Below are 19,854 nucleotides of genomic sequence, written 5' to 3'. Positions count from 1 at the left end.
CAAGTAAGAACTCCATCCCAAGTACCTTGTGCCAAGTAAGAACTCCATCCCAAGTACCAGGCCTTCACGGCTTCTAAAAGTTTAGTGCAAGGCTTCTAAAAGTTTAGTGCTATCTGACCGATGGCTCTTTGGGAGTCCCTATTTAAGCAAGCTATTTCCACACTTAAAAGCCACTAGCTCTCTAGCTTTGGTGGCTCTCTTTTTCATTTTACATCGTATACATCAATTCTTAGATGTGGATCTCATTTAAGTGGCTCGCCATCACATCACTCATGTTGATCTTGGCACATAGCTTTTTCATGTGGTCATCCAAGAACCAAATATTGTTAGGAACCTCTTTTTCATGTGGTCATCCAAGAACCAAATATTGTTAGGAACCTCTTGAAGATACTGCATTTGATCTTTAATGTCAACTAGTCACTTGATGTGGGACTGACTTAATTGTTTTATTGTGGTCTTGTTTATTGAATTGTTTTCGGGAGACAACTTGGCTATGATACCAATGTTTTGAAACAATTCAAGTCTATCCCATCCCAGTAGTTGTGATTGTGCTAAAAATTACAAGCTAATACAACAAAAAAAGTAATAAAAAAAAATACAACATATATATACGAGGAGGGAGATGACAATATTCCCCTCTCTAACTTTTATATGATATTATTTTCATTTAAGAGATGAAGTCACTCTGAATCATAGGTTTAGCAACCTACATTTTTTTTCTTTCTTTAGAGTATGGCACCTATCTAACACCTATCTAACTGATTAGAATGATGGATTTTAACATATTATGTGATACACCAAAACTCTACCAATAGATTAAGAGGTTGAAAGCTAAAGAGAGAATAGACATAATATATTAGATCAACGAGAAGCCGAATGGTGGAAAACTTACAAGTTATCATCAAACCATCATCTTGTTTCAAACAAACATCGGAAAGCATGACCAAATGGCTCTCAATGCATTTCAAGAAAAGGATAGTCAGTGTAGCCAATTACAGGGTCATGAGTGTAGAAAGTACTACGATCGTACTTGTTAAGGGCAGCACCAAGTTCAAATCTTTTAGGCAAATCTGGGTTCGCCAAAAACAACCTCCCAAAAGCAACAAGATCAGCACCGCCATTTCTAATCACTTTCTCTCCCTCCTCCTTGTCGTATCCGCCAGCCACAATGAACGTTCCTTTAAACGCCTTTCTTATCGCCAACAAACTTCTTCCTTCACCCTCCCTTTTCTCAAACTGAGTTACCATCCTCGGCTCGATCATGTGGCAATACAATATCCCATATCTGTTCAAGGATTTGCACATGAACTCGCCTAGAGTTTCGGGATCAGAGTCGCCGCAGTCATTGTAATTGGCGAATGGCGATAGCCGAATTCCGACTCGGTGCCCGCCGATCTCTTCACTCACAGCTTTCACTACTTCCAGAGCAAATCTGCAGCGGTTTTCTAAACTTCCTCCATATTCATCATCCCTTCTGTCGTTCACTTGGTCTTTGAGAAACTGATCGATTAAGTACCCATTGCCGCCGTGAATCTCAACTCCGTCGAAACCTGGTTCGTTTTGATTAATGATCAGAGTTTCCGTGTGGGATTTGGATAATTTCAATTGGGTCGTTTTCTTGTTCTTATAATCATTAATAATAAGGTAGTATAGATCAAATTGTCTTCTTACCAGCTTCCATGGCATTTCTGGCTGCAACCCTGTAATCGTTGACCACTTGAGTAATCCCCTCCGCCGTTAGTGGCTGAGGAGGGGGATATTCCGGTACTGTGCTTCCGCATATATCTTTCTCAGTCGCTGGTGGCTTGTCCGTACACGATATTGGAGGATCACCATTTGGCTGAAAAGCTATGACACAGCCGAGAGAGAGTTAAAGAAGGGTCCTTTCGATGATAACCTTTTACTTGAACCAGAGTTTGTACCGAATTTAGAGTCAAGAATCCGAGGCTTACAACGATAGGAAACTCTTCCAGTATGCCACAGCTGACAGAAGAAGATGCCACCTTTGTCATGAACAGCCTTCACTATTGGCTTCCAAGCTTCCACATGCTCTGTCCTCCAAATTCCAGGAGTGTTTGGGTACCTTCAAACATATACATTCAATTCAATTGGCAGAGTAAAGAAAAGCCCCCCAAGGAAGAAGAAGTTAAATTAGGTACCCTTGAGCAGTTTCAGAGATTCCAGAGGCTTCTCCGATCAAGAAACCGCCCATGGTCGCCCTCTGAGAATAGTACAGAGCGGCGTGCGGTTGAGCCGTGAAATTGTAAGACCTTAACCTCGAGAGTGGGGCCAACACAATCCTGAAAAAACAAAATGAGAAGTCTAAATTCAAGGCCAAGAACATTCATGATGTTTTGGAACAGCATACTGACCTGTGGGAAAGAGAGAAGCGTCCCATGTCGTAGGGAGACAGAAGGGTCGGCGGCTGCTGAACTTGGCTGCCGCCGTCGGATCGGAGTTCGGGGGTTGCCGGGAACGAATTAGTTTGTAAAGAAGTCATATTGGTATCATGTGGCCTCCAACGTGGGTAACTAATGAGTGTTGTTTATTTGTAGGAATGGAGATAAGTTATTTTAGGAACGTGGCCCAAACTAATAGATGCCACCAACACTCCATTAGCCATATTGACTAGAAGCCTGGAAGATTCCCAACTTTTTGAATGAATAGCGTACACCAAAAAACTTCTTTAATAAATTGAGAATTAGAAGATTAGTTCCACGACTGATGATTTTTTTTATTTATATATATATATATATATATATGAACTGCAAGAAAGAAGTAAGAAGAAAAGAAAAAAAGAAAACCAAGATATTCAAAATCAAAATTACAATATTGTCCTTGTTCGACTTTCCTCTAACATTTTAAAACCAATTTTGAAATACAAATCCACTGGAACATCAGATAAAAGTCCGTGGGGCAGGCCTACCATCAACTGACGAGAGAAGGAGAGGGCCTAATGGTCATTTAACAAATTAATTTGGTCACCACTCACATCCCCACCCTTTAAATATGGCATTATTTAATTAATTTATCAAAAAATATAATAAGACGAAGAAAATCCCTTTGATTACGTTTCCAGAAAAGGTTAAATTTTCAGTCGGCGGTTTCCGCAGAAAAAAATGACCAAACATTTTTCTTTGTTTAAACTCTAAAAATACCAACGTTGCATGGAATTGGAATATTCAACCGCGACCAACCGAAGCCATTGGTTCGTGGATTCCACGCGCTTCACCTGCGAGTAGAGGGCGGTTAATATTAAAGAGACATTGCCGTCGTGGCAAAGCAAAGAAAAGATGAAGAACAAACCGAGATTTCCTTCGGAAGACCCGCCGCGACCCGCGGAATTAGTGATAGAGTGCGCGTCCGACGTGGCATTTTTTTTTTTTTTTTTTTTTTTTTTTCTTTTCCGTTTTGTAAGGTCCTATCCAGTTCTTCTGTGCTGCTTCCAATTGAGTGCTTTCCCCCCTTTTTGCTTTGCTTTAAGTTAAGAGGATAAATGGAAATGGAAATGGCCAAATGAGACGGAGAACAACGCACCCAGAAGTTGCAGAAGAAGAGAATGATGGAGTGGCAGAATCAGCAGCAGCAACAGAACCAAACTGAGCAATTGCAAATGCAAATGCAGGTGGAGCAATTGAGCAACGCCGCCGATGGAGTTGGTGGCCTCTACGTCAAGGTGATGACCGATGAGCAAATGGAGCTCCTAAGGCAGCAGATCTCTGTCTATGCTTCCATCTGTGACCAACTTGTCGAGATGCATAAGGCAATCACCGCCCAGCAGGACCTTGCCGGTCTCTCTCTTTTTCTCTCTTTTCTTATCTTCCTGCATTACTCTTCTTATTCATTCTCTGTTTCTTCTCCATTCGTTTGGACCTACAAAAACAGTTCTTTCTGTTAGATCCACTTGTTGTAGTTGTAGAGTAAAGTTGTAGAGTAAGAATAAGTCTGGGTTTGAGAAACTATCCTCCTCTGTTCTGTTCTGTTGGTTGATTAAACTTTAATATTACCTGTTCTGTTAAGATGCTGCAAACGAGAACTGTAAGATTAAGCGTGGCCTTGCTGTTCGTTTCATCATCAGAACCATCTGCTTGTGTTTCCTGTTTTTGATCCCTTTGATGCTCCAACATGACTGGAGAAATAGACTCTTTAGGAAAATAACTTTGCTCCTTGACAACTTCAATGTTTTCTGGTTTTCAGGAATGAGGCTTGGGAATCTTTACTGTGATCCAATAATGGCTTGTGCTGCTGGTCACAAGATAACTGCTAGGCAGCGGTGGACGCCCACACCTGTGCAGCTTCAAATTCTTGAGCGGATTTTTGATGAGGGCAATGGGACCCCAAGCAAGCAGAAGATCAAGGATATAACTCTACAGCTGATACAATATGGTCAAATTTCAGAAGCAAACGTTTATAATTGGTTTCAAAACAGGAGGGCTCGTTCAAAAAGAAAGCAAGCAAATTCAGTACCAAATAATGCAGACTCAGAACCAGAGACCGAAGTTGATTCTCCAAAGGAGAAAAAGACTAAACCAGAAACCTTCCAAGCTTATGAACATTTTGTTCCGAAGTTGAGCAACGTGTATTCTCAGAGATCTGAATTAGGTGCTGAAATCCTTTCCTTTGACACACAAACGAATAAAGGGGAGCCCATGTTTCAATCTTTTGGATCTGGTCATATCAGTCAGATGACCCCAACACAGAATCATAGTATGTCACTCTGTCTTTCCTAATGTTCTACATTTGAGCATTTCTCAAATTTTCTTCATCCAAGCATTTCGTAATGCAGCAATTATATATTTGAGCATGCCGAATCAAACATGAAGATATGCATATTTGAGTGCCCCCTCATTTCTGAATAACTTGCTACTTTCTAATTCAATTTGTCAATGTGCAGGAAATAATATGTCAAATGAAAAAATGAACGTACCGGACTACTCTCCTTGTGAAGGATATCACTTGGTTGAGTGATGCCTCCGACATTCCGCAGATCTGCTAGACTGCTTGCACCGAAGCTCATCCTAGAGGAATGTTCGAACCACAACTGACATAGTAAATATTACACTGCATGTAAAAGGAAATCAAATTTTGAAGATGCCTGTGAGGCAATTTATATACGTGGATATGAATGATATAGCTTACAGTACTGAACGAAACCAATTTTTGAAGGATTTTACGTTACTTGGTATAAATTGTGTATTCCTGCAATTTTAGTTATTTGCTTGATTGAGCACGAATGATGATTAATTTTGTACCTGATTCGTAACGGACTGTCAACTCATCTAGTTCCTGCAGGTCATTATATGCAAAATGGTAAAATCATAACCATTAAACTAATGATAGAAATCGACCCACTTGTATTTTAGTCATCTCCCTGAGAAGACTCCAAGAAATGCAAATGATGCTGTAAAACTCAAATAGATCTAAAGTTCTGCTGATGAATTAACTAGCCAAATGGCTAGAAAATAGTTCATGATGCAACTTCATCCAAAATCCTGATCAATATTCACGGAAAAAGTTTTTTATTTCCCCCTTGAACTAAAATGATCATACACGAGATCCTGAAGTTATACCCGTAACACTAAGTTCACTAAATTTCCAATTTGAGTGCAACCATACCTTCAACAGGCCACGGAAGTTTTCTAACACTATAGATAGTTGGGGATCTACAATGCCATCCTATCTCTAAGACAGCATGACAGTGTCACAAAACAATCATGCAATATACAGAGGACTTTACAACCCGGAAATAAATGATCGAGATAGATATGCAGTAAACTTTACAATTGTAGTGTAGATGAACATAGATTAAGAGGTTCTTTCTCCAGACACACTGACACTTCCACGTTAGCTGCATTCCTTGAATGGTGAATTTGACCAATCAAAATGGCCCAGATCTCCCATTGTACCCCTAGGTACACAAGCAGACAATTTTATTGGTTTCGACTGCAACACTGGTTAAATTAGGCCAAGCAGAACAACTAATCTTCGTGAATATTTCTATGAAGTTTCCTTCCGTCTGACTTTCAATTTTGTAGACCTCCATCCTCCTGAGGTTAGCGGCCCAGGGGAGTACGAAAAATTTTCAATGGGTTCCATGACGGCCGACTTATTCTTGGCTGAGCTACTAACAGGTAATATTTCCTGCAATAGAAGGAACGAGCCATCATACTGATTTCAATTCATGCTACAGTAACTGGTTAATTAAGTTTCATTTCTCATCAAATTCTCCTCTACCAAGTTTACTTTTCCCTATTCGTATATGAAGGTGCCTTCGTATGATAAATTAAATCACAATCTACCTTGTTTACTGAAGCCTTCTCTGTATTTGCTTTTAGGTCTTGGATCTCCAAACGCTCCAGGTAAAACATCACCTGCAAAATGATGGACAAAGAGAAATGAAATTAAAAAAAAAAAAAAAATGTGGACAAAATTATCACAATAAAGCTCGAGATGTTGAACTACAAAAAATCCATATGCATCTCATGAAATTTTAGAAAAATTGAATTACACGTACCTTATCAAGTAACTGAATATTTGATGCATCAGTTGCCATGATCTGTACACCAATGCAGTTGTCAGTGCAACAGAAGGGGCAAAAGACAGAATTGAATACACAACCATCCTCCTCACTCCAGATACCACGTCCTGAACCTTTTGAAGACCTAACTAGGAGCCTCTGGTTAACAAATAAGATGTCTGTCATAACAACCGGTATATTTGTTGGCAAATTAGCATTTTGAGGTTTTAAGCTTTCCTTATATGTCGATATTAAGTGTGTTTTTGATGATACTGTAAATGAGCACGATAGATATAAATGGTTCTCCGGACGACCCAGTGGGTTTCTACAAAGTGCACAAGATAGATGCAACTTTTTGTCCATTGGAAGGCCAGCAGACAGACAAACAGGAAGGGTGTCATTTAGATTGAGCACTTGGGGAACATTTGAACTCTTAGACTTCCCTTCTGTGAGAACAATCTCATAACTAGTATCTTTTGGGCTATTTAAACTTCCGCTAATTATTGAGCTTTTGTCCAAGCTGTTGCATTTGGGGTTTTTGGTTTTGGGATCAGCAACAAACTCTTCTTGAGCAAGTTTGGTAATAGTTAAACCCATAGACTTCCTCCTTTTCTGGGTATGAGAATTTACACTCATATCCAAAGACTCTGTTTCTCGTGCAAAGCTGTAGGCATTTGCAGCAACATTTCTTTCAGGAGTATGTAGCATTGAAGTTTCGGATGTAAGAGGAGATCTTGTTGATTTCGTAAAACATAAAGAATGGTTAGAGAATTGATCGGGAAACTCAGAGTAGGCCTCAATTATGGTTGAAGTCGATCGCTCATCTTTGGAGTCTCCCGGACTAGGGATGCCTCCAACATCAACACAAGGAGTCTCCTGCGCAATTGGTGAATCTGGAACTTGAAGGTCGGTTGCCATAGATAGAAACTCATGGTTCCTGCAAAAACCAGTGGTTCAAGACCATTGCAAATGAAAAATACATATTGATTGCTGTGTAGGGAGATAATAAGAACATCAAATTTATAGAGGTATTAACTGATCATCTGCCTGATTACAGTTCCTGTACAAACGTTCTTAGTTATACAAATTATATACCAACATGGAAAAGCTAATAAATTCTCATTTCTTCGTAGGTCATGCCATAAAAGATATAAGCAAGGGAATCCATATTTACCTCGTATCTGTTTCAACACTGCACTCCAGATCAATTATACAGTTTTTAGGATCCTCATGAACCTGAGAGAAGCTTGAGCGTCAAAATCACATTGAGATTTCAATTATAAAAAAAACAGGTATCATACGTCATTATTGTAGTACTAACTTTCTGCCCACAATAGGTTTTGTCAAATTTCTCTATCTTCTTTCTTCTAAAACTACCAGGGTCTGTAAGAGTAATGTGCTCCTCATTCTCAAATTTCTGCAAGTCACTTTCTGTATTCTTGCTAATGCGCTCCTAAAGTGAAGACAACAATAATGTACTATGGTTCATCAGCTGACCAAAGTATGAAAAGGAAGAAAATAGCACAGAAGAAGCATGGGAAATATGTTCGACCTTAATGTCGCTGAAAAAGGATTTTAGGCCCTCCATAGACTGTTCGAAGTTATCAAATTGTTTAATGGATTTTCTTAGCCACTTTGAAATGTATGCCCTGTTCCTCTCTTCCTGAAAACGCTCATCTGTTTGACCAAAAAAGGAAAATGTGAAAAGCTATGGGAGATTTGAGTATTAAATAAGCTTATGTGTCTGCCAAAGAATTACTTCAAGAATGACAAGAAAACTTTAGATTTATAAATACGAGTATATAGCAAAAACAATATCGAAACCATAAAACTAGCTAAAATGTTACAGCCAAGGAATGGCAGCTTCCATGCAAGTTTTGAAGGACTTCTGTTCTAGTTAAATATGTGGATTTCTTCCTCTACCCCGCACAAACAACCATATATGCATACATACAAAATTAGTGACCAGAGAATCTCATATTATTTAGAGGCAATGGACAAGTGAAATTAAAGCAATTACCTAATAGGACAATGGCACCATAGTCAAACTTGTGTCGAATACAGCGTCCTACAGAAAGAAATTGTTACAAAATATAAAAAGGTTATTTGCATGATGCCACTCCACATATGCACATGAGAATGATAAGTAATGAGAACAGCTACAAGGCATACCTGCAGCTTGATTTAAAGCTCGGAAGGCCTGTTGACAATACCACTCATTTCCACTTAAAAGGTTTTTGGATAGTTTATATGTGTCATTGAACTTTTTCTTTAATGAAACTTGAATATCATTTCTGGAAGGAATTATAAATAAATAATCAGAATATAACATTATATACTATTTTCCAAAAGTAAAGGAAGGATGAAGTTCTTACATATTTGGAAATGGAATACCAACTATTATCTGAATATGTTAGTTAAGACCTTCTATGAATAAATACATAAAAAGAAAACATTCAACTTGACAGACACCGACTTTATGATTTATAGCTATAAGTCCAATTCATTCATTAATATGACAATGGACATAAGGCACTCCCAAACACAAGGAAAGAAGATGTTGTTTAAAAGAAGAAAGGATACAACCACTCTAGCATTATCATCAGAAAAGTCTATTCCTTCTGAAACCTGCACACAACAAGGCAATTTAGGATACGCAAAATAAACTTCTCAAAGAGAACTTTCAAGGGAAAGTTCCATCATAAAATCATCTTACTGGATTCTTTTTTAATAAAAACTTGTTGGATCATTAAATGTCATAGTTTTCTTTCCAGAACCAGCAACTTCCACCTATTGGATCATTATTGAATGAAGTTCTTACATATTTCTTAATAAAGGGAAAAGAAAAGAAAACACATGAGGCACGCCAAGCTATACGCCTCAACTAGAGTGCCTTGCCTCATGCCTCTTGGCATCCTCAACAAGAACTGGACATGCCATGTAAATCAATGTTTCTTCCTCTCCTCGCCTCAAATCTGTGATTTGGAGTCTATCATAGAGTAAGGTTAATGGTTTGGGCTAGCAGCTCACGATGCCTTAACATGGAAAAGTCCCCTAAATGAATAAATGCCTACAATGCTACAACTAATAATCAATATCACTGAAGCTCATGTCCATTCAACCAAATAGTGGACTGCTATAAAAAAGTATGATGCGGCAACTCTTAGCTCAGATACATGATACATAGCAGGGTTTAAAGCAAACTTCAGAGCTTGGTGAAACTTGAAAAGAAGATGATATGTGGAGGCGTGACAGAAATATTAGGAACGGAAATCTAGTCTGGATCTCTAATGCTACCATCATATCAAATTGTATAAATATGACATTTGGAGAAATTTTAGGCTGCCTTATTAAATTAAGAGATTCTAGGTATTTAATACTATTTCCGTTTACTACAGCCTCTAAAAAAACAATATTACAGTTTACCATCATGCGCAAAAGAAGCATCAAAGTTAAAATTTCCATCAGCTATATCAGTTTAGGCAACAGCATGTCAAAAATTTATTGAAATTACTAATGCTAATAGGAAATCACGGGTGTTTATCTTTCAAACTGGAAACTGTATATCAACATTCATGGTTGTTTTGGGTCATAGTGTTACAATAAAGCATGGTGTTGCCGTAAAGAAACAAGGAAAGTAATTGAATTTTAAGTAATCAAATGGAACGCACCTTTCCTCGAAAAACTGCAAAGAGTGCTGCACCTTCCTTGGGATTTTCACAGCCAATCACATATGGGTGATTGGGTTTAACCTTCTTACCTCGCCTCTTCTTCTCGACTACGAAGTTATCACCAAGACGTATGGTATCATAATATCCTTTCAAAATGGAATCAAAATCCTCTTGAGTTCCTCCCCTTGGCTCTATATGAAACAATTGAAATCATTCTTAACGCAACACGCAAAAAGAAAAAAGAAAATATAGGCATGCAAGCAATGTAAAATAATTCAACNACACTCTTTGCTCATGTGTCCAAATCCTTTGCACTTCCAACAGAGAGAATATAAACTAGCCTTACCAACAAATAGGGACTTCCTTGCATTCAGTCGAGACCATTGACCAGTTTCAGACCAACGATTTTGGAGTTTCTCCATCAGCTTATAACTAGGGAAGAACACTAGACAGCCACCAGGAACGATCAAAAATATCTCCTCCAGAGATTTTCCTAGGGCATCCTTTAAGAAAACAACTAGTATAAGACCAGAAAATCCTATAATAAGTTTAGAGCAATCATGAAATTCCAAAAATACCTGGAATGCATATCCATCGGCTGTTTTATAACTTCCATTGAGTGGATAGTTTCCTGGACCACTTGATATAATAGCTGGCCACACCTGCAGTACAGTTATCGATAGGTCAAAATTTAACAGTTGCAGGAATCGACAAACCAGAAAATAGGAAAAGTCCATTTGAACCTGTGATTCCACGTCAATTACATGAGGAGCTTCCAGTGAAGTTCCAAACTGAACTCCAAGTTCAGATGAGAAGGAATTCATAGGTGACAGGGTCCTAATTGAGTGAAATCAGAAATGATTAGATTGTTGAAATGCCTTCTTAGGCACCATATATACAATATGTCCCACAAAATGAAGATGTAGGGAAAAGAGCAAGCACTTTAAAGAAGCATCTCAATTTCCATACTGGAAACTCAGTATGATGTCTAGAAATGTGCTAAATGACTGACTTATAATCAACCTATAAACTCTGATCAATGAGAAACTCCAAGTCTTTTTCTTACAGAAGAAAGGAGGATATGTTAAAATTCAATTAACATGGCTGAAAAGCATAGTTGTTTAAGCCTCGCTTGAAGGTGTTTTATGGTTTTCAGAAACTATTTAATACATCACATTCCACTTTTCAAGTCTTAGATGCTCACCCAGATGTCAAGATAACTGATAAGGAAAGATCGCCAATGTCTCTAAATACAACAGCTGGATTCAAGCACCACAAACTGAAAGTATGCGTCCAGTCAACATGAACATTTCCTGAAATGAAAAGTAAATAAATAAATTTACATTAATAAATAAATAAATAAAACCTATTTCAACAGAAACAAAAAGGAACAGTTAAATTTCTAATTGTCAAGATAAGTTCAGTGAATTTTTTCTCCACTTGATAAGCCTAAACTAGCAAGTCAGTTCCGGATAACATCAGACAAACTTCTCTCATTTTCCCTCAAGTGATTAAAAGTCAACTTTCTGCATTATTATTACATTATAAAGTCAATACTCAAGTTAATTGCATCATCACCATTATATAAAGATTGGAAAGAATGCATTTCTCTTCGATGTCTTCAGACAACAATGAAGACTCGGGAACAGGAGTCTCAACTTAGTGACAACTAAAATACCGAATCACAAATGATTTGCTTCTCGATGGAGAAAAGAAAAACAGATAGAATCAAACAACTTGGAGTTCAGTTTATTAATTCCATACTTCCAAGCATTTATCGTGACATGTATCTTTCTGATCCTATATCATTTCCTTTTGAGTTTGTCGTGGTGCCAGCTTGTGTGTGCCCACACTTTCACCAAAGCATCAGGCTAAAGTTCTTGCCTTGATGCAATTAATGCTTTATTTTGGGAACTTCAGATGAAACCTTATCATACAATTGATGATATTTAAATATGGACTTCTATGATCAATTGCACATTGTGAGGTTATTTTTTTGGCTTCTTTATAGTGTGCTGTCTTTTAGTAATTGTTGCACCTATACTCCTTTTATACATACATACATACATACACACAAGCGCATATATATTCTATCAAAGCCTTCATAAAAGCTTGATCAGCTCCTGGAGGATGGGTTTTCTCCTTTTTGTATTTATAGATCGATGGAAGTTTGTTTCTTATAACTAAAAAGGGTATCAAGAACTGTAATCATTGACTGAAAAATCTTGCAGGCAGTGTATCAAAAAGAAGACTAAGCAACTGATTACCAGGATCTCTTTTAACATGGCGTTGTAATGCAAGCTGGTAATCAGACATGTGGCAACCATTTCTTGAGAAAAAATATGTCAGTGAAGAGAATAACCCTGCATTGTATAAATTAGAAATATTCAATATTGATAGTTTGACATAAAAATGAAGCAAAGGCTGTACCCTGTAGCCTCTTACCTTCCAGCGTTATCACTGACAGGCCACTCAAATGTGGAGCATCAGACTCCGTATCTAATCCTGCTTTAATAGCCTTAAACAAGCATATGGTAAAACTTTGAGATAATAAGAGCAAAATGAAATGTCCCCCCAATTACTGAAAGGACCCAAAAAGACCAGGATACCTTAGTTGCACATTCAAGCAAAATGGGGAAGCATTGTTGAGTTATATTAGCTTCTTGGAGTTCCCTTAGAGCATGATTGCCAGTCCAACTACAACATTCATGAACGTAGAAATAGGATGTCTCATAGATAGATATTGTCAAACTGATATAAACTACTAGAGAGATCAAATCCACCATTTATAGGAGAAAATAAGCAAAACGTGCATATTTATTGAAAGTCTTGAAGTGTAAAAAGAAACACGTTTAATCTGGAATTTATACCCAAAATGCATAAAACACTCTAGCTACATCAAGAAAAACATTATAAATTTAATTCTTCCTTGAATCAAGCAATCTAAAAAGAGACAAAGTGAACTATATGATATTGCGTTTCATTACACCAAAACACAAAGACAAACCATATGCAACTGAGAAATCAAATGTTACAGCAAAACCGGTAAAATTTTCTTTCATAACTCACCAGGTGACATAATGCTGAAACTCGCGCTTCTGCAGTGTGGTCTTCCTCTGGTCAATCCAACTTATGAGATCCTAAAAGTTCAGTAGGACTACTAAATCTCAAAAGATCTTTGAAGATAATTACAAATCATTCCGAGGAAGAGTAATTATAACTAATCACCTGTGTCATTTCATACAGTGGCTGGTAAACCAAAGAATCAGTATAACATAGTTGCTCTAACTCCATCTGCAATTCTTTGAAAGATGTGAAAAGCAAGCCATAAGAAACATCTTTCTTAAATCATCAAACAAACTAGTAGAATTTCAATAACCTACTATTTAAAATATCCTCGTCAAGGTCCACACTACCAGCATGACGGGCAATATCCTCTATATTACTGAAAAATGAAAACATATTAAACTAATTAATTGCCAGCATTTGATAGCTATCTCATGGAGTCACCATAATTCCAACCGAGATAAAAGGAAACAGAGAATTTGTTGATGCTAGTACACATACTGGGCTTCATCAAGAATCACAATCGCACCCTTAATATCTACATCCATTGCTCCTCGAATAACTGGATTGACAACATAGCTATATGGGCAAAACACCAGCTGTGCATCGTCTGCCATAGAACGAGCTGCATAGTATGAACAACCTAAAAAGGATAAAGAAATTATCAAGTTAAAGATGTGATGACAACATAAGGCATGTTAAACACCTCAAAACTTAGAGATTAACCTTTTACCACTTCTCCAACTTTCACCAAATCTTCAATGTCATGAACTTCATGACATCCTCCTCTCTGAAGAGTTGGATGACTTTTAACCTTGTTGAAATTTCTGTTTGTTAGAAAAATGAAGTATTACTTATCTTCCTTTGCTGATTGCTTTAATTAAGTAAATTCTGAAAGAACTAAATTAAATTGAGGAAGACAAAGGATAAAGATAACTAACTTAAATTCATAGCATCCTGCATCTTGATCCCTCAATAGTAGTTTGCTGGTATAATTCAACAAATTTTAAAATGAAAAAGAGAACGTCAAATGACTTTATTCAACTGGAAAAAGACTAACAATCAAGAAAAAGGTGCCTTTGGAGAGAAATATGCACCATTGTTCATCTATGTTATCTTTCCCTCGTACATGAGGATTTGTGCAGAAATGTTTCCTAGATGCCTGTGGATAAAAAGGGGGTTAGTAAAAAAACAGCCCAGTTGAACCTACAGAAGACTACCCAGAAATGCATTGCAACTGAACCACGGCTGACAGTAGAGCACAAGGGATTCTTACAGTCAAACCCAGCTTATTAAAATTCTCAAATCTATTCAATGCACAATCTCATAAAAAAAGTTATACACGTACAAAAGAACAGTTACGTGTTGAAGAGGTGACATACCAACACTGCCATAGGCACTCGATAGGAAGTTTTCCTATACTCGCGGATCACTTGTGATATCTGTGAATGTGTCCTCCTTGAATAATAAAACGTATAGCATCAGCATCATGTAAATGAGAAAAACGATTTGAGGTTCACATCCCTTATTTCACATTACAATAGATTGAAACTTACGAGGCATAGTATATGGTTGGGGCTGTTTTTTTCTTCTGGCTTTTGTTGTTTTGCACTGGAAGAGATGACTCCGTATTTACAGACGCTAGAAAACCCAACATATTCCTCAGAAGAAGTTATTGTCCCATTCTTTACAAACAAACAAATAAAAAGTTCTAAAACACACACATACACATACACACACACAAAAACAGGAAAAAAATAATAATAACAATGAAGAAGAACGAAATGCAAATAGTGAAAAATGTGAGCAATGTTTTTCTATTGCTGATCGAGGTCATTCCATCAATAGAAATTTCAGTACAAATGACAAAAAACCACATGCAAAACAAAAGCTTGGCAGCATCCCCATTTCACAATAGCTATTTTCAATAATCGTTTGGAATTCGATTTCCGTACTGGATAGTAGAAAAACAACTCTTTTCCAACCTTCGTATTCTTCACTTTTTCTCAACCTCATTCGTCAAGAAAACAAACCAACAGTCCCAGAATCAATTAACCGTCGACGAAAAGAACAGTTCAAGATAATGAACGTGTTTTGTTGCAGGCAGCGCGCAAAGAAAATCTATGTCATCATAAGAATCGCCCTAGCTATATCCTCGCGATATAAGCCTAATGAGCTCGCAAGGTGAACCCAGTTAAACAAGAATAAAAATGTCCATGAACTCGAGCTATTTTTTTCTGTCACTATCTGACCACTCAATCGAATTCGTGCGTTTAAGGTGTTCGGATGATCAGAGTAAAGACGTTGAAAACTTACTTGACGGCTGCATTTCTGGAATAAATCCACCGCCAAAAGCAAGAGGGTCTGTGGCAGCCTCTGGAGCAGGCTTCGAGTGACAAGAATTAGCATCCTGATTCTTTATCTTATAGTTCTTCTGCCAGGCGAGAGTCGAACACAGAAGTGAAAGTGACTTCCCGGTTCCAGTCGGAGATTCCAGCAATGCATGGCAATGGCCTTCTCTTTGGGCTCGATCAAGGGTGGATATAACTCTACCCATGAATGCGAGCTGCGAACCGTAGGGTCGGTATGGAAATTCCACTTGGATGCCACCAATCGGGTAGACTTTCTTTGTGAGCTGATGAGTCGGATTGGGCTTGTTCGTCCTCCCTTTCGCATATACCATTTTCGCAATGTTGCACGGGTGATCGGGTAGGGATATTCGAACTCCCTGAGAACTATCTAGCTTGGTGAACTACACGATCGAGTTCTGTAATCGGTTCGATTTCGTGGGTTCTTTTCTTTTTTCTAGAAACCATTGGCGAGAAGAGTTAGGGTTTATCGTACTTGAATTTGGCGGGAACTAAAACTTTTTCATCTTGCAATAGCCGGCGAGCGCTTTTTCTTTTAATTAAAATTTTCTTTTAGTTAAAAATAATTTGTTAACAAAAAATATATATATATATTATATATATTCTTAAATTTTTATGTTCCAGATAGACAAAAATGTTAAATATTACGCTAATTAATGATGATTATTATTATTATATTTACATTGTTTATATTAAAACTTTCTTTTTTCTTTTGCGAAATATAAAAGGTCTGATATGACGTGGAAATTTAATACCCTTTTTGCTATATCCGACGGCCCCGGAGAGCGAAATCTAAAGGAGGCGTCTTTCTTCCCGCCGGCATCTCAGTTAACCAGTTCTAACCTACAGGTGGAAGACCCATCCTTGTATTGGCTCACCTCTTTTAGCCACTCTGATACTTCTCTCTCAGCACAGGAACAATCGCTAGGTTGTATGGCATTCGGCGCTTCCCGGCGCTATCTTTCGTATCAATTCAAAGGGTGCTTGTTGGGACGTCTCACCGGTGGCAGGTATCATTATCCCTTACCTTATCTGCCTTCGCTCTCATCGGCTTTATCATACTTGTCTTCAACCCTAGATGAACCATCAAATCTATTTGATGATGTTAGTGTTTTGGGTAATGGGATTCGGTATCAACGCAGTATCGACGAGCGCTTCGTTATGAGAGAGCTTTCTGATCTTTTACTAGTCAATCCTTATGGTTCGGTTTCTGACACCGTCAAAGAGAATCATACTGAGAAACAGATGTCAATTAGGACGGTTGATGGATTTTTACGACCAGAAGAAAAATTGCGAGGTGTTTTCCTTCAAAAACTGAATGGTAAAACAGCAATTGAACATGCTTTAGCTAATACTGATGTGAATTTGAGCCAAGATGTTGTGAACAAAGTACTGAACACGGGTAGTTTAGGTAGCGAAGCTATGATTACCTTCTTTGATTGGGCTATTAAGCAGCCGTCGATACCTACAGATACTTCTAGTTACAACATAATTCTTAAAGCTTTAGGTAGAAGAAGGTTTTTTGACTCAATGATGGATGTTTTGCACAACATGACACGGAAGGGAGTGATTGTGAATATGGAAACAGTATCCATTGTGGTAGACAGTTTGGTCAAGGCTCGCCAAGTTTCTAAGGCACTTCAATTATTCAAAAACTTGAAAGAATATGGGTTGAAATGTGACACTGAAACCTTGAATATTCTTCTACAATGCATGTGTCGACGATCTCACGTGGGCGCTGCAAGCTCCTTCTTTAATTTAATAAAGGGAAGTGTTCCTTTCAATGCTATGTCATATAACATTTTAATTAGTGGATGGTCAAGATATGGTAGGCTTAGTGAAGTTGAGAGAATTTTGAAAGCAATGGAAGCTGATGGATTTTCTCCAGATTGTCTGACCTACACTTATCTTCTTGAGTGTCTTGGCAGAGCTAATCGCATTGATGATGCTGTCAAGATCTTTGATGAAATGGTTGCAAAAGGCTGTACGCCAGATGTTGGTTCTTATAATGCAATGATCTCCAACTTTATATGCATAGGTGATTTTGATGAATGCCTGACCTATTACAAACGTATGTTGAGCAATAAATGTGAACCCGACATCAACACCTATTCCAATTTGATTATTGCCTTTCTTAAAGCCAAGAAAGTGGCTGATGCACTAGAAATGTTTGATGAGATGGTGGTAAGAATTATTCCCACTACGGGGGCAATAACATCCTTTATGAAACTTAGCTGTAGTTATGGTCCTCCGCACGCAGCTATGTTAATCTACAAAAAAGCAAAAAAAGTTGGATGTAGGATATCCAAGAATGCTTACAAATTGTTGCTTATGCGGCTTTCTTTGTTTGGTAAATTTGGTATGCTATTAAATATATGGAATGAGATGCAAGAAAGTGGTTATGATCTTGACGTGGAAACTTATGAACATGCCATTGACTGCCTTTGTAAAACAGGGCAGCTTGAAAATGCTGTACTTGTCATGGGGGAATGTTTACGTCAGGGTTTCTTACCAAGTAGGAAAATACGTAGTAAGCTTAATAACAAACTGTTGGCCTCTAACAGAACAGAGATGGCATATAGGCTCTGGTTGAAAATCAAAGTTGCTCGTCATCAGGACAATTTGCAAAGATGTTGGCGTGCCAAGGGATGGCATTATTGAAATCTTTTAGGTCATGTCAATTACGAACAAGTTCTTTCTGCTCTTGTTTGGTCATCTGACTGAAGGTTAGTAACGTTTTACAGAAGACATTCTACGTATCTTAGTATGCTCTAAAATGTAGACTGCTTAAATTTTATTTGTTAAACATATATGAGACACCGTTTATGCAATTTCTTGGGCTTCCACTGTGGTAAGTCTCAAACTATAGACTTCAGGGCTCTGTTTATCGCAATCCATATTGAAAAAATGGAAGAAATGTTATCTCTACTCATATTCAGTTCATTTTGACTAGAGCGCTGTTTCTTATGTTTTGTTCGTCAAGATTCCCTGAATTTTTTTATGGGCGGGAAGAATGATAGTTAGGTAAAGAGGGTGCTGGGGAATTTTCACTAGGTTTCTTATGTTTCTTATTCAATTGATTTTATCCAGGTCATTGTGTACTATGTTTGGTTTGTCAAGGTTTTCATTCATTCAGTTCATTTTTACTTTGCAGGGTCCGTCGTTTGATACATACCTATGGGCTTTGGCTATTCATCTGGTGTCCAACGCCCTCATCTCAGGTAACATGTCAGATCACTTTGGCCATTCATTTAGTCATGTGGTGCCCACGCCTCGAGTTCTACCTCAAGTTCTGCACCACAACGCAAAGGATTGATGTGCCATAGTTCCCACCTTAAGAATCTCTTATTAGGATTTAACCGAGCTTCGGATGAGTATGGATACAAGCTAGTGTTGATGATATGCTTCTCAATCCTAGCAAATGGCGGTCACCAAATCAATGGTTTCTTTCCCTCTCCAAGAGATGTGGGATCTTACAATCCACTTTTTTGGAGGCCTAGAGTCCTTACTGGCACACCGCCTGGTGTCTGGTTTTGTGGCTTTGATACCAACTATAACAATCCAAGCCCACCATTAGCAGATATTATCTGCTTTGGCTCATTGTGTATCGTTGTCAGTCTCACGGTTTTTAGAGTTTTATAAGGAATGTTTCCTTCCTTTCTCCAACCGATGTGGAATCTCACGATAACTATTCGAGGCTAAAATGCAAGAAGGATTGAGAACTTGACCCCTTTGAAAGTACTTTTGAAAGTACTAGTGGAGTTATTTAATTTTCCATCATTTTCCTCAGCTCAGCTTGTTCTTCTGCTAAAGATCTTAAATCAAGTGTATGGATACGTGAATTGTACAGAGCTGGTATCAAAATAAACCATCACGTTGTCCAANTTAATAGGTTTGCCTGAGTTCGATCACAGGCAAATACAAGTTTGTTTTTTATTATTTTTAATCTTTTTGTTTTCTATTCTATTATGTAGTAAATTTGTATATTACGCTTAGGTTTTCCTTTCCAAGTTCTCGAGAAAAAACAAGCATTTATAGATTGTCCAGCATGCTTGAGAATGGTGCCAATAGTGTCTGATAACCATATAAATCATTAAATAATTTTGATAAATGGTTAATATGCTGCCAATAGTGTCTGATAACCATATAAACCATTAAATAATTTTGATAAATGGTTAATAAGAAAATCAAGTTTGTTTTAAATGGAAGCTATATTGTTTCCAAAAATCCC

At 37.7% G+C, this 19,854-nt stretch overlaps 4 protein-coding genes and 1 long non-coding RNA gene across 6 annotated transcripts; 3 read left to right on the top strand and 2 right to left on the bottom strand.

Moving 5' to 3' along the window:
- Nucleotides 1-824: 824 nt before the first annotated feature.
- Nucleotides 825-2,706, bottom strand: LOC111797509 (putative 12-oxophytodienoate reductase 11). Its single transcript, XM_023680523.1, has 5 exons — nt 2,373-2,706; nt 2,160-2,300; nt 1,953-2,083; nt 1,672-1,848; nt 825-1,550 (listed from the first exon to the last, which is right to left on the bottom strand). The coding sequence occupies exons 1-5, from the start codon at nt 2,498-2,500 to the stop codon at nt 955-957; spliced, it is 1,173 nt and encodes a 390-aa protein (XP_023536291.1). The 5' UTR covers nt 2,501-2,706; the 3' UTR covers nt 825-954.
- A 751-nt stretch (nt 2,707-3,457) lies between these two features.
- Nucleotides 3,458-5,241, top strand: LOC111797511 (WUSCHEL-related homeobox 8-like). Its single transcript, XM_023680527.1, has 3 exons — nt 3,458-3,791; nt 4,198-4,707; nt 4,895-5,241. The coding sequence occupies exons 1-3, from the start codon at nt 3,560-3,562 to the stop codon at nt 4,966-4,968; spliced, it is 816 nt and encodes a 271-aa protein (XP_023536295.1). The 5' UTR covers nt 3,458-3,559; the 3' UTR covers nt 4,969-5,241.
- A 174-nt stretch (nt 5,242-5,415) lies between these two features.
- On the bottom strand, nt 5,416-16,128 carry LOC111797508 (Fanconi anemia group J protein). Its single transcript, XM_023680522.1, has 28 exons — nt 15,571-16,128; nt 14,811-14,895; nt 14,637-14,712; nt 14,352-14,416; nt 14,196-14,240; nt 13,981-14,081; nt 13,756-13,897; nt 13,572-13,633; nt 13,417-13,490; nt 13,258-13,328; nt 12,798-12,885; nt 12,634-12,706; nt 12,456-12,551; nt 11,393-11,501; nt 10,932-11,025; nt 10,767-10,850; nt 10,535-10,691; nt 10,189-10,379; nt 9,101-9,145; nt 8,893-8,921; nt 8,690-8,811; nt 8,538-8,585; nt 8,070-8,194; nt 7,839-7,970; nt 7,692-7,753; nt 6,515-7,454; nt 6,300-6,371; nt 5,416-6,141 (listed from the first exon to the last, which is right to left on the bottom strand). Exons 1-28 carry the CDS (start codon nt 15,935-15,937, stop codon nt 5,998-6,000), a joined length of 3,699 nt encoding a protein of 1,232 aa, XP_023536290.1. The 5' UTR covers nt 15,938-16,128; the 3' UTR covers nt 5,416-5,997.
- On the top strand, nt 6,046-6,403 carry LOC111797514. Its single transcript, XR_002815553.1, has 2 exons — nt 6,046-6,131; nt 6,336-6,403. It is a non-coding gene; the product is annotated as an uncharacterized LOC111797514 (long non-coding RNA).
- A 257-nt stretch (nt 16,129-16,385) lies between the features above and the next one.
- Nucleotides 16,386-19,139, top strand: LOC111797507 (putative pentatricopeptide repeat-containing protein At5g43820). Of its 2 annotated transcripts, none has more exons than XM_023680521.1 (2): nt 16,386-18,343; nt 18,776-19,139. In XM_023680521.1, exon 1 carries the CDS (start codon nt 16,557-16,559, stop codon nt 18,282-18,284), a length of 1,728 nt encoding a protein of 575 aa, XP_023536289.1. In that variant the 5' UTR covers nt 16,386-16,556; the 3' UTR covers nt 18,285-18,343; nt 18,776-19,139. The 2 variants fall into 2 exon arrangements, with proteins under 2 accessions (XP_023536289.1, XP_023536288.1); XM_023680520.1 differs by having other exon boundaries at nt 16,386-18,349; nt 18,778-19,139.
- Nucleotides 19,140-19,854: the final 715 nt, after the last annotated feature.

This window comes from Cucurbita pepo, chromosome LG06, assembly GCF_002806865.2.
Source record: "Cucurbita pepo subsp. pepo cultivar mu-cu-16 chromosome LG06, ASM280686v2, whole genome shotgun sequence".
In the NCBI taxonomy this organism is placed as follows: domain Eukaryota; kingdom Viridiplantae; phylum Streptophyta; class Magnoliopsida; order Cucurbitales; family Cucurbitaceae; genus Cucurbita; species Cucurbita pepo.
This window is presented reverse-complemented; position numbering and strand designations above follow the sequence as displayed.

Bases quoted from the DNA above. Each gene is read 5' to 3' on its own strand.
- LOC111797509 (XM_023680523.1), bottom strand. From the start codon at position 2,500: ATGACTTCTTTACAAACTAATTCGTTCCCGGCAACCCCCGAACTCCGA. The intron at 2,301-2,372 runs GTCAGTATGCTG...TTGTTTTTTCAG, and splicing joins CGCTTCTCTCTTTCCCACAG to GATTGTGTTGGCCCCACTCT. The intron at 2,084-2,159 runs GTACCTAATTTA...ATATGTTTGAAG, and splicing joins ATCTCTGAAACTGCTCAAGG to GTACCCAAACACTCCTGGAA.
- LOC111797511 (XM_023680527.1), top strand. From the start codon at position 3,560: ATGATGGAGTGGCAGAATCAGCAGCAGCAACAGAACCAAACTGAGCAA. The intron at 3,792-4,197 runs GTCTCTCTCTTT...TCTGGTTTTCAG, and splicing joins CGCCCAGCAGGACCTTGCCG to GAATGAGGCTTGGGAATCTT. The intron at 4,708-4,894 runs GTATGTCACTCT...GTCAATGTGCAG, and splicing joins GACCCCAACACAGAATCATA to GAAATAATATGTCAAATGAA.
- LOC111797508 (XM_023680522.1), bottom strand. From the start codon at position 15,937: ATGGTATATGCGAAAGGGAGGACGAACAAGCCCAATCCGACTCATCAG. The intron at 13,898-13,980 runs GTTAATCTCTAA...TATCCTTTTTAG, and splicing joins AGTTGGAGAAGTGGTAAAAG to GTTGTTCATACTATGCAGCT. The intron at 8,195-8,537 runs GTAATTGCTTTA...TTGGTCAAACAG, and splicing joins TGGTGCCATTGTCCTATTAG to ATGAGCGTTTTCAGGAAGAG.
- LOC111797507 (XM_023680521.1), top strand. From the start codon at position 16,557: ATGGCATTCGGCGCTTCCCGGCGCTATCTTTCGTATCAATTCAAAGGG.